Below are 13126 nucleotides of genomic sequence, written 5' to 3'. Positions count from 1 at the left end.
ACATTGCTTACCAAATATCCATTGAGGCTCGAAAATACTAGTTTTATATTATAATTTCGCGATGGTAATTCGAACAATGACTTTTCTAATGACTGTGACGTCTTCAGCAGCATTTTTGAAAACACATTTATTTAGCTAAGCTTGCAACTTCGTTTGCCACTGTAATTGAATCTTAATCAGCAATAAAGTCACCGAAGTGAATAGAAACTATATTGACAACTTATTGGACCACAGAACTTAACCTGACCAAATAGGAATCGATAGACCGTAAGAATATACTTCTTCTACATACAAGTTACATAAATATTCCTTTCCAATTTGATTTTCAGTTCCTATATCGCCATTTCTAATTAGCAAGAAACAGTTATATTGCTGATAGCAAGCAAACCTGTTTTAATGTTCCTTACATGCTTATTTACCAAAACATAGTTGCTGCTGAACTTGAATCCACAAGCGGCTCTTATTATAATCAACCCTCTCACTCAAATTTTTGTGAAAAGCTTGAAAATCGTTAAAGAATCAGTTAGTATATCCATTTCACCTTTTCGTAATTCCTTTTTTAAAAATTAACCTAGCAAAGGTCACCGATTGAAACTCCTTTTCTTAACAAAAAAAAATGGACTTCTGCTTATACTAATACAAATATAAGTATTTATATTTATATTTATATTTATATTTATATTTATATTTATATTTATATTTATATTTATATTTATATTTATATTTATATTTATATTTATATTTATATTTATATTTATATTTATATTTATATTTATATTTATATTTATATTTATATTTATATTTATATTTATATTTATATTTATATTTATATTTATATTTATATTTATATTTATATTTATATTTATATTTATACTCATACTTATACTTATACTTATACTTATACTTATACTTATACTTATACTTATACTTATACTTATACTTATACTTATACTTATACTTATACTTATACTTATACTTATACTTATACTTATACTTATACTTATACTTATACTTATACTTATACTTACACGTATACTTATACTTATATTTATACTTATACTTATACTTATACTTATACTTATACTTATATTTATACTTATACTTATTTATATCTTGGCACATTGACTTCCACCTAGATCCACAAGGTTTCTTAAACGAGCTAAGTTGTTCATATGAGCCTCTATTAGATTTGATTATTGAAAATTCTGATTTAGCTCTAAGGCGGCTTGCACCAATTTGAAGCAATAATTCCTGAAAGCTTTATTATTATGTTTGAAGAGATTTTTAAGATAATATTCAAAGTTTTTTAGAACCTGCTGCTTATAATTCCTAAAATTATATTAAATATCTGCAAACTTTCTTACATTAAAAGCTTCCAAACATTCCTACTGGGTATATTGGTCATTTTTTGCCCAAAATTATTTTATTTTCATTTGATTACAGTCGCCGTCAGCAATGAATTATATTAAAATATAAACATCCAGCACTCCAAAAATATTTGTTTAACCGTAAATGCTTTAATAACCAACGTTTTGCTTTAAAGCTTTCGGGCATGAGCTTCCAGAGCAATTCGCTTTCAAAGGTTTCAGTTGATGATTTGCATGGACGACAGATTATATTATATATGCGGAACAAATTTATTTATTTACTTAGTGTTGGTTGTATTTAGTAAGCGATTTAGTGATAGCCGTAATTTGTACGAACAATTAAAGCAGAGTTTTTATGGAATATTTAATTTTCATTATTTTATGTGGAAGACCAATAAATACAAACTTCAATAATTACGCTGAGTATGGATGATGTATAATAATGTTGAGATATAAGTATATTTTTCTGCTGTGATTTTTAGCGCTTTGCATGTAATCTGACCTTAGAGGTATGATATCAGGACTATTTGATTAAATTCTTGATAATATTTTACTGAATACATATAGCGAAGAGATGTGAAATTTGAGTGGTCAATTAGCCTATTACTCGGCTATGTACTAAGTTGCTGAAGTCGTGCCATCCCGAACTTACCTTGACTCATAAATTCTAACAAGTCAGTAGAAAAACTTAAAACTCAAAAGCTTTACAACACTGTTGTTTACTGCAAAACCTTCAATTCCCTCGTCTTTCCAGCACTACAATTTGATTGATTAAATCATCCTAATCACTGACTATTTCATTTGATCTAATATATCATGCATTTGAACCACATGGGTGTAGACATTCCTTCAGCGAGGTTTGAATGTATTGTGTCGGTGCTCAACATTGCCTTTTAGCCACCAGTCAATAACTCTCATGCTCTTCACATAAATCCATCATTCCTCAGTTCTTTCATCTTCGAGAAGGAAATGTTTTTTTAAATCCGGGATTGCCGCTCTGAAAGCAGTTTATTGTAGAGTTTTTTCGGACGGCCGTATCTTTAGCAAGGGTCTTTGTGAAGATGTGGGACATAGTTGCCACACAAACTGACCGATCGCAACCAAGTTCTTATATGGAAAAATTTGTTTTTTGAAAAGATATATTCCCAAATTCGGTGCGGATAATTGTTCAAGACAATTGTACAATCTTTGAACAAATTTTTCAGCTCGGAGCAGTACAGCATTTAGCTGCCATACAAATTGTTCGCCAAAAATCCATTGCTTGTATGGCAAACTTTGTTTTTCCTGAACGAAATTTGACACAGAGTTTTGTTCAACGCAGCGCTATAATTTTTGAATATATTGGTTTTTTACCTTCTTCTTCAGTTATTTACTTATAATTGGGTTATGTTTACTGATATCAAAAATGTGTTATTTAATATCTAACTGTCAGAACAATTACAAAAATTTCTTGAATAAGGCAATGCAGAGCAATATATCCATTATATAATATATAAATATACATAAACAAATAAATATGTACACTAAATATTTATGAATTTATTACATAAACTTTAAATATATTAGTATATACACAAACATTAGAGTGATCCCATTTTAATAGCTAGAATCCCTGATGTAAAAAATTTTATGCTAAACGTTTCAAAAGTTATGATTTTATACTGAAACAAAATTTTTTAAAAGCTATTTTTATGGGTTGTTTTGTATACTTATCGGCAGCTTTCAAAATTAAGCTTAAAGTCTGCCCTTGCACAATTTTTTTTTCTGCATACAGGTTAATTTTATGTCATAAATTCAATAAGAACGTTTTTGCCTCACCCTAATGTACACATATTTCTTGCTGAAAAAGTTCTCAATATTACCTAAATCTTCGTAAGGACCCATCACTTTAATTTATACAACCCTATGTATGCTTAGGTAATGCCAAGCGCCCAAAAATATGCTTCACCTAAATGTCATAAACTATAAAGTTATGTTTGTATAAGTAAATATCACTCGGTACGTGTCGAGTTACAAGGGTATACACATTACATATAGTAGCAGTTAAAGCATTTATGATGGCATTTACAGTACAATAATTTACAAACACACACATATCAATAAAATCAACATATACAAGCATAACTCAAACAAAGAAAAAGCAATTGAATGAAATATCTTCTTATGACAACGTCTAAACACGCATATACACAGATATATATATATATATATATACATATTAAATATATATATGTATACACATACAAATACATATATTCACACACGCACATCCGCAGCTTGTCTTATCTCCATCTCACTCAGCCCGCTCGTTCGCTTACGTGTGTTTGGTGTCGCATTTCTTTCCGTTCAACGGCTTTTCACCGAATCGCTCGCATTTTATATGCAAGGCACGAGTTGAGAATACTTCATGAGGATTTTTGAAATTGAAAATGATAAATGTAAAATCGTGAAAAGAAAATAATAATAAAAATAAATTTCAATGATGACAAGCACTCAGCAAAGAAAGTGGAGACTGTGATAGCCCAAAATGTTATTATGCATGCATTTGCTTAGCTGTGTGCCGGTATCTGTGTAGCACCAATATTTTGGCTGCTAAATCAACTGAGTGACTTCTGATCAGCAAAAAATAAGCAAAAAGAAAATAAATTCGCTCAATTGCCTTGTGCTATGGCTTAGGCAAGCAATCACTCCAATAGCATATCTGACAAATCAATTTTGCAGGCACCAAAATGTGTGCGTGTTTGTGCATGTATTAAACTATTAACCTACAAGTACATAAATAATTCACTAAAGTTTTGTTTAACATTATATAATAAAATAATGAGTGGGTACCGATAAAATTCCAGAGGCTGTGGTTCTAGAAGACGATATTTGAAAAAGTTAACGAAAACAAGTAAACACGTTAACTTCGGTTGCACCGAAACTAGAATATCTTTCACAATTAAAAATCTTTTTCATACAAGAGCCTACTTTGATCGTTCATTTTGTATGAACAGCTAAATTTCGTAAAGATATATCGTCAAATGAAAAGCTTTACGCTCTAGCACTTATCGCTGATCGTTCAGTTTATATGGCAGCTATATACTATAGTGATTCCACATCGCCGATTCCGACAAATAAGCAGCTTCTTGGAGAGAAAAAGACCTGTGCAAAACTTTAGAGCGAGTAGGGAGTAGTTCGCGTATATGTAGGCAGACTGACCGGATCAAATTTTGGTAGATAAAATCAAAAAAATAACTAACTTGTATCGACCACAATAGTATGGAAGATCGGCATAGGAATCCATTTGAACTTTAAAATTTTTCAAACATATTGTTTTCTGTAGTTTAGTCGTTCAGAAACAGTAAAAAATTATCAAAAATAATTATTCAATAAGAAATAATGAAAGGGAAGTGAATAATGAATAATGAATAATGAATAATGAATAATAAATAATTAATAATCAATAATCAGTAATCTATAATCAATAATCAATAATCAATAATCAATAATCAATAATCAATAATCAATTATCAATAATCAATTATCAATAGTGAGTAATGAGTAATGAATAATGAATAATGAATAATGAATAATGAATAATGAATAATGAATAATGAATAATGAATAATGGATAATGAATAATAAATAATGAATAATAAATAATGATTAATGAACAATGAATAATGGGTAATGAATAATGGGTAATGAATAATGAATAATGAATAATGAGTAATGGGTAATGAAGAATGAATCAAATATTCACAAACTTCTTGGGCAAACATTAAAATATATAATAACTTATAAGTGCAAAGAACTTTTAAATAAACTTTTGTTATTGGTCTGAATTATAGGTTATGTTGGCAAGTAACAAAGTACTTTTTGAGCTAATTTTGTTACAAACAAATCACTGAGTTTTATTATATAAGAATTATTACTTGGACACACATTTCATAGCTATTTAAAATGTAAAAAGCTAAGTTTAATTTATAGCAATACATCCCAACTCTTTCGCCACCCATAATCCTTTCTTAATGCTCCCAAATCTGTAATAGTTAAATTACGTAATTTTTTTCGTCACCCAAATTTTGTCAGCAAGAAAACCCAAAAACCTACCACATACATATATTTATATTCATGTGCACTTGTATGCTTAAATGTAGAATTCATATAGCATCTCCCGTTGCGTTTGATTTGATGCTGCAACTGCACCACCAGGATCATAGTAAATCCTTGCAAAATTGGCAATTTGGTTAATACAGGGAATTGTCTTCGAAATTAAATTTTATTGTAACTATAGATCGGCTTTCGGTTTTGCTATATAATGCGTATTAGTCGATATATTTGTAAATATGTCAAGTTCTTTAGTACTCAAATGTATATATACTTGTATATATATACATAACTCTTTTTTAAGCAAATAAGAATAGATTGGGTTAAGTCGCAATAGGACATGTTGCTTGGGTATTGTGTAGGGTGGAATAGGGTGGAATGTGTTAACTATATGTACCAATGTATGAGGTTACACTCGGCATAAAGTCTGCTAGAAAATCGTTTTATGCAGCATATGCGAGCTGGGGTAATTCATGGGGCCTTGAAAATGCATAGTCAGATTTTTACCAATTTTACATGAGAGATGCCACATCATGAATGCTCTAACTGTTACATTCCACATCATCCCTCAAGTTATCTTATTTAAAGTTTAAAAAAATCTAGCAACATGTTGCTGAAGTATAAAAATGCCATAAATTTAAATTTGTCGTTTTTTGAAACTCCGAAAACTTAGAAAAACATTTTATATCCAGTTATAGCGACTCAGAAAAAATTAAAAATTGTCTGAAACCTTAATAAAACAGAAACCCATATATACATACATGTGTCTACTTCCATGCTAACATATTAAGTACATAAATTTATATTATTGGCAACTCCGAAAATCTTGCAAATTCTCCAAATGCAGCATAGGCGTCAATTAATATCTGCTCATTGTCAAAACTGATATGCTACGACCTAAAATTTAATGTTTTTAGTAACTCCAAAAAGGTCTGATATCTCCGAATGGCTCACAAACTAAGGTTCTAATGATGGAACCGAAAAATGTTAGCAGAAATTTTGATATTTCTGCTACTCCGAAAAAATCCGAATGATTCATAATTTATATATCTTATGTTTTAATATCTGAAAACATAAATAAGTAAAATTATTATATTAATTTTCAGTTAATATTTAGCACTATTAAAACATTTAATTGTAAGTTTTTAGTAACTCCTCTAGTAGTAAAAATTCGATAACTCTGAATCGCTCGCAAAGTAAGTTTCTATACATTAACTTAATAATTGAAATCATATAAGCTTAAATATTGATAACTCTGCTACTCCGAAAAACTCCGAATTATTTAGTAATTTAATTTTTAATATTTTAACAACTAAAAACAAATATATGGAAAATTATAATGGTAAGCGTCAGTTAATAAATTCGCACTATTAAAAATTTTTTTCTGGAAACTGAATTTAAATGTTTTTTGTAACTCCGAAAAAGCCTGATAACTCTGAATCGCTCACAAAGTAAGTTTCTTTACGTTAACTTCAAAAATATATTCATAATAACATAAATTTTGATACATCTGCTGCTTTGAAAAAGTTCGAAAGACTCCGACCAATTCAGTAAATTTATTTGTTATATTATATTATATTATAATACCCACAAAAAAAAATTGTATGTCAGATTTAAGGCTCTACGCTTGCATTAAAGTTCTACAAACAACAATATTATTTCTGAAGCAGCGCAATATTTGCTTAGTTACATCAATTGTTATTATTGATTTGTAGTTTAAGTTTAAGTAATAATAAATAATTTTGGTTTTCATGTGTTTAACTTAAATTGAAATTTCTCTTTGATCATAAACTACATGTCCCTACTAATAATAATTTTCAGATGTGTATGAAGCTAATTGCCTCAGTTAGATATTAATCTACTAGCTGGTCTCATTTCCATGCGTTTGCTTCAAATAAACTACTCAAATATTTGCTGTACAGCAGAGTATGTGTATCGTAGGTGATAATAAGAAAATAAAATTAATTTTAATTTTATTTTTGTTGGTCTCCAATCAGAAGCCAACAGTGCGTATACGCAACTTGGCAATGTAAATAACATTAATTGGAAAGCTATGTTGAAATAAAATACGGTATTTATTGTTTTGTTGATATTTAAATAACAATTTATTATTGAGTTTTGTTAACAAACATTTGCTTTTAATTGCAACAGCAAATTTCATTTCATAAAATTCAATTGCACGGCTCAGAGTAACGTTGTTCTTGGCTGCAAAATTTCGAAGAAGGCACACAATTTTCGAAGTTGGCAACGACATAACGGTAATGTTGTATTTCAATTGTTGAATTGAGTTGTTATTCAGTTATTTATTTCCTTTATATATTTATTAAAAGTTTTCTCATACATTTTTTTAGAGCTAACTAAGCAACTTGAAGTACAATTCGCTAACGCTTACATCCACTGCTTGCCATTACGATCCACCGGCGGTGGTAGCGCGCGATTGCCACTACCACCGTTATGATTACCACCCGACGACTGATGCCTTGTAGCCTTCGGCTGCTTCTCATTTTCGATGCTAAAGTCTCGCGTTAGCTCTGCACGAACTTCTTTTGGTCTTGCGCCGCCTGCCGGCTGCATGGGGCTTAACTTGGCAACCGAACTGACGTTGGAGACATTGTCATCGTTGGTGTGATAGTATTGTTCGCTATCCGTATCCATATCATCCAAATCGACCACATCGATGTCGAAGGAGTTAACATTAGCGGTGGGTCCGGTGTAGCCTGGTCGCCGTCCAGAGTAACCGAACTCTACAGAAAATGGCGTGTGACGACTGCCGGTTCTGTCATTTGCGCCGCTGCTTCTGCTAATGTTGCTCTGTGTATAGCTAGGCGGTGCTTGCGGTGCAGTTGATTTCTTCACCGAACCGCTGGGTCCACTAGTAGCCGCACTAATTGCTTTGCCAGGCGCTTGCGCTTTTGGTGCAGACGCTTTAGTGGACTGCTGCTGCTTGTCTAAAGATGCGGCAGAGAGGGACAATTCATTGGTGGGCTTGCTGCTATTGCTGTTTACCTTGTTGTTAGTCGGTACTTTGCCGGCCTTGTTAAGCTCTATTTCTGGTGCAGTCTTGGCGCGTGTCAGTTGCACTTGCTCCGCTGGCTGCAATTTCGGTTTGTTTTGCCTTAGAAATGTTTGCTCTTTGTAGGTGGGTGCTTGTTGTTGATGGAAGGCGCGTAGTAATTCGCGCTTTTTCATTTCAGCCGTCCTGGCGTTAGGTGTGTCATAGTGATCATCGATCTCTTCACTTATCTTATTGAGCAAATCCAGTAGCGTTGAGGTCTTCTCATCTTCGAACTCGATCGGTGTCGGCGACTCGATGCCTGGACGTGAAAAGGTGGGACTGAGCATGAAGAGTCTGTGCAGAAAATATCAAAAATTATAGTTTCAGTTCGTTTGTGATTACTTCAAACAAATTACTCACCGCTTCGCCTCTTCGATCGCCTTTCCAAGGTGTTGCAAATTGTCGGCATCGTGATAGTTGCTGCAGCGTCCAATCTGCGAATTCTTGGTTACACCACGCAGCACAACGGTCCATTTGTGTGTTGCCGATTGCGCGGCCACAGTGTGTGCAACACGCCGGAAACGCTCGATCGGTGTTTCATTGGGATCGCGCGAGGGCTCCTTCTCGATTTTGATTTCGTTGATTTCACCTTCGCCATTCACATTGAAATTAGTATCTTCGTAGACGACTTGTACTGGCGCCACCTGGAAACCCTTCATGAGACGCCGCTCCCACACTTTGTTGCGCTTGGCACGTGACGCTACAAGTAGAATACGTTCAAAATAATGACAAAAAATACACACGTTAATTAAAAATTATCTGTCTTGATTTATAACGTTATTTTATACAAGATTAAATAACTCCGAAATTTTCGGAAAACTCCGAAAAAGTCCGAATTTTTTCCAAACAATATTTATTTTATATTAACTACAAAAACCCTATCCGAGTTACTTCAATTTGAGTTATTATCGATTTTGGAGAGAGCGAAACACTCCGAACGCTAAATGAGTTTTTCCTATCTTGGTGATAATGGCAAATGAAATTAATCAGAGAACACATATAAAATTATCTATCCTTAAAGCCTTTTTAAAAATTGCATATATATCAAGATGACAAAATATAGGATAAATTCTTATAGGGCCCCCCTACCTTTCATGTCGTACTAGTATGTATAATATATAGTGCACTTGCAATTCAAAAAATTAACCCACAGCGCACTGAATTCTAACTTCACTCCTCAAATGCTGCTTTATGACATTCTTCTTAATATTCTCAATCACACTTACGTTTCTCACGCTTGCTAGCGCTCGAACAATCCAAGCCGCTATTCTCGAACACATCCAATATCTCATAGCGCATTGTGGAAATCTCGCATTTCAGCTCATTAATGTCATCTTCGGTGACAGGATTCTCTTCGAATTTGCGATGCTCCGCCGAAATGAAACGCCAAACCAACGAACGCATTATATTGTCATAGGCATTATCCTGATCCTTAAGCTGACGCTTCTGTGAAATAGCGTTAAACAATTGCCCATAAGTATCTCACATAATAAAATGCGGCCATTTAGTGCCTAATTAGCTGTACCTTCGAACGCTTCTTATCGATCTCCTTGCTCGATTTGCGGAACACTCTGATTAACCACTTAGCCGAAGGCATAATATTGAAGGGTGGCGGCAAAGTGGCGCTGTCCTCAAAGTAACTCATCCACAATTTGGTACGTGCAAATTTCCATTCCGTATCCGAGTGTTCCTGAAAGAAAACAAAGCGTGTACGTTGGAGGAGTGCATAAGTAGGTGATAAAAAGCTAAATCTAAAGCTTTTGTGTCTACAAACGTTGCACGCATAAATCAAGCATTGACTTGGTCAAACGGCATTGTAGCGCAAACAAATAAATCTATTTTGGTCACAGGCAGACGCATCCTTCCGTCGGCGCTTTCATTGTGCGTACGTGACGATCGGCCAGACGGTTTGTGACAATTGCTTGGTCTATGCCTGCGTGGGTAGCACATGCTTTACGTCCACGCTTGTAAGAGAAAGTCAGAAAGTTTGGGTTGGTAATCAGTTCAATCTTTACGTGCATCTTCACCGACACTACGACGCCTTTATCTGTCATTCTTTGTTCGTCGTCCGTTCGGCGCAGACAAAACGGTGACTTACCAGCTTGCTGACATATCAATTCAACAACTTCGTCATTTAACAATCGGCCGTCATCCCCACCCACACGCTAGTAGTCTCTGCCAACTACAAATTATTCATTTGCACATATTTTTCTGTGTAAAAAGTCTGTTTCAGTTGTCGCTCTGTCTTGTTGTTTGTCAGCGGTTCTTCCGGTCTTTTGCAAGCTCGCTACAGCGGCGAGTTCATTTCATTCATTCGTTTCAGCAATTTCAACTTACATCAATCATGGCATATGAATTGGACATCATCGCGATGAGTAGATTCAACAATACAATCACATTGATGACACTGTACGAGCCGAACATCAGCAAACCCCAGAAGCGTGTGTATGATTTAATGCCGGTCAGCTCGAAATCGGACAGGCCAACCATGCCGAAACTGGCCCAGAAGAGTGATTGCGATGACTCGAAGAGGCTGCAAAAGAGAAATCAAATGTATAATATGTATATTGAAAGAAATATGTGCATGTGTATGTGTGAGTTCTGAATAAGTAATGAATAATTGCAAATAATCTATGGCGGCTGGAATGATGAGCAAATGAAGGATAATACAAAACTGAAGAGCCGATGACGTCGAAAATATTTCGATTGAAATATTATACTACAGCAATCAGAAGACATCGGGTTGACAAAGAAAGATAAATAGAGAAAGAACAAATGGAACAAAATGCATATGGCCAACGAATTAGTACTGTTCAATGATTTTTGTCAAACGCAGCATAGAGAGCCAAGCTGCGCACTTAATTGCATTAAGAAATTACTTAACTATCCCTGTTCCACTTACTTTCCGAAGCGTCGCCACTTCATACACGAATCGCCATTACCACCCCAATCGGCTGAACCATCAGGCAGGCTATAGCATTTACTCTTCTCTAAATCGGCGAAATACCACAACAACTGGTTAAGACCACAAGCGAAGGCGAACAGCACCAAGGAGTAGATGAAAAAGAATTTCACAATGTCAATCACCATGCGTCCTAGTGAGATCTGTAGCGGCCCCAAGTGCGGATTAATCGAGAATAGATGTACTAGTTTGAGTGCTGAGAATACATTCGCGGCGGCTAGTAGACCCTCAGCAATTAGCTGTGGATCGTAGTCGTCCCATTTTTCGCGCGGCACGAACGCCATTTTTGGATTGTGGGCGATTTCGCTGGTTTGTTGTATGTAGGCGAGGATTCTAAAAGCAAGAAAAAAAGTTAATAAAAGTTTTATAGTCGACTCCGAAAGGTCGGTTGAATCTTATAGCAAGTCGTTTTATGACAGAAGCACGTCTGGAGACGACAATGCTTATGGAAAATCGAATGTTATTGGTATAACTTTCTGGAGTTGCTTAAATGTGTCGGATAAGTGGTGAAAACGAGACCGCCTCAAGTCAAATTGCAGCTGTATAATTACCACTGAATTCACTTACTATTTGAACTTTCCATACGAAAGTTACGCGGATAAATAGAAATTTACATATTTTTCACACCTAGAGGTACCTCGAGACGAGTCTGGAAATATTGCTCTTGCCTACAAATTTAGACTTCCTGAAAATTCTATTTCCGTTTCATTTGCTGTTCATTGCTGTGGGCGCTAGTTCGCCTCAGTTTTTGAGATAATGATCTGAGCTCATTTATTGGAAAGCCGATATCGGAAAACTATAGCATATAGCTGTCAAACATACTGAACATTCGAAATCAAGTGCTTGTATGGCAAGCTGTTTCATTTGAGCAGATTTTTTTACGAAATTTGTCAAGAGTTATTTTCTAAGGCAACGCCATACTCTTCGTAGAAATTGTGCAGATCGAATCACTATAGCTTATAGCTGTCACACAAACTAACTGATCAAAATCAAGTTCTTTAAAAAAACTTTCGTATTTGTGAAGGATATTATAGCTTGAGAAGCTAACATTTTTTTTTATCGCATTGCTATTTGTAGCGAATAAATTTTATTAAAATTATTTTCGATTTCAACCTTTTTTATAACACCCACAACACGCCCGCTCGCACTTACCTCAAGCACATGACGCTGACGTACAAGCTGTTGCGCAGAAAATCAATGAAGTTCCACATATTCCGCAAGTAGCTCTTCATGCCCAACGTAAAAATCTCCTGCACCTCCTCAAACATGAAGCCGAACACATAGAAGACAACTAGCAACTCCAGCTTAGTCGGTGCTTTGCCACGCTGACGCAGCTGTTCTTCGGCCAACGTTTGCCGCATGCGTTCGGTGCCAAAAAGACGTATGACATCGTCGTCGGCACGCTGTGAGACCAGGATTAGTATGACTGTTTGCCACAGTTGGTGTGTGTGTGTGTGTTTGTGTGAGAGAGAGAATGTTTGAATGGTTGACAAGCGGAACGACGCGCCGGCAGAGCGTTGCATTCAAGGACAGCGTTGGACGTGCGAACCAAGTGCAACAGTCAGCAGAATGTTGAAAGCAGAAAATTATAGCAAAAAGTAAAGAGAAAAAATTCATTTGATGTTTGAAAAAGTGCAAACAAAATGGCTG

General features: G+C 34.6%; 1 protein-coding gene across 2 annotated transcripts in view; it reads right to left on the bottom strand.

Moving 5' to 3' along the window:
* Window positions 1-7533: 7533 nt before the first annotated feature.
* trpl (transient receptor potential-like) overlaps window positions 7534-13126 on the bottom strand; it is a 37976-nt gene continuing 32383 nt past the window's right edge. For both annotated transcript variants that reach the window (XM_036375210.2, XM_036375211.2), the window contains exons 9-15: window positions 12629-12902; window positions 11417-11809; window positions 10852-11047; window positions 10040-10204; window positions 9741-9960; window positions 8875-9214; window positions 7534-8808 (exon numbers count right to left, since the gene is read on the bottom strand). In XM_036375210.2, coding sequence (XP_036231103.2) covers window positions 7848-8808; window positions 8875-9214; window positions 9741-9960; window positions 10040-10204; window positions 10852-11047; window positions 11417-11809; window positions 12629-12902 — 2549 coding nt within the window. In that variant the 3' untranslated portion in view covers window positions 7534-7847. The remainder of the gene's footprint in view (window positions 8809-8874; window positions 9215-9740; window positions 9961-10039; window positions 10205-10851; window positions 11048-11416; window positions 11810-12628; window positions 12903-13126) is intronic.

This window comes from Bactrocera oleae, chromosome 4, assembly GCF_042242935.1.
Source record: "Bactrocera oleae isolate idBacOlea1 chromosome 4, idBacOlea1, whole genome shotgun sequence".
Lineage (NCBI taxonomy): Eukaryota > Metazoa > Arthropoda > Insecta > Diptera > Tephritidae > Bactrocera > Bactrocera oleae.
This window is presented reverse-complemented; position numbering and strand designations above follow the sequence as displayed.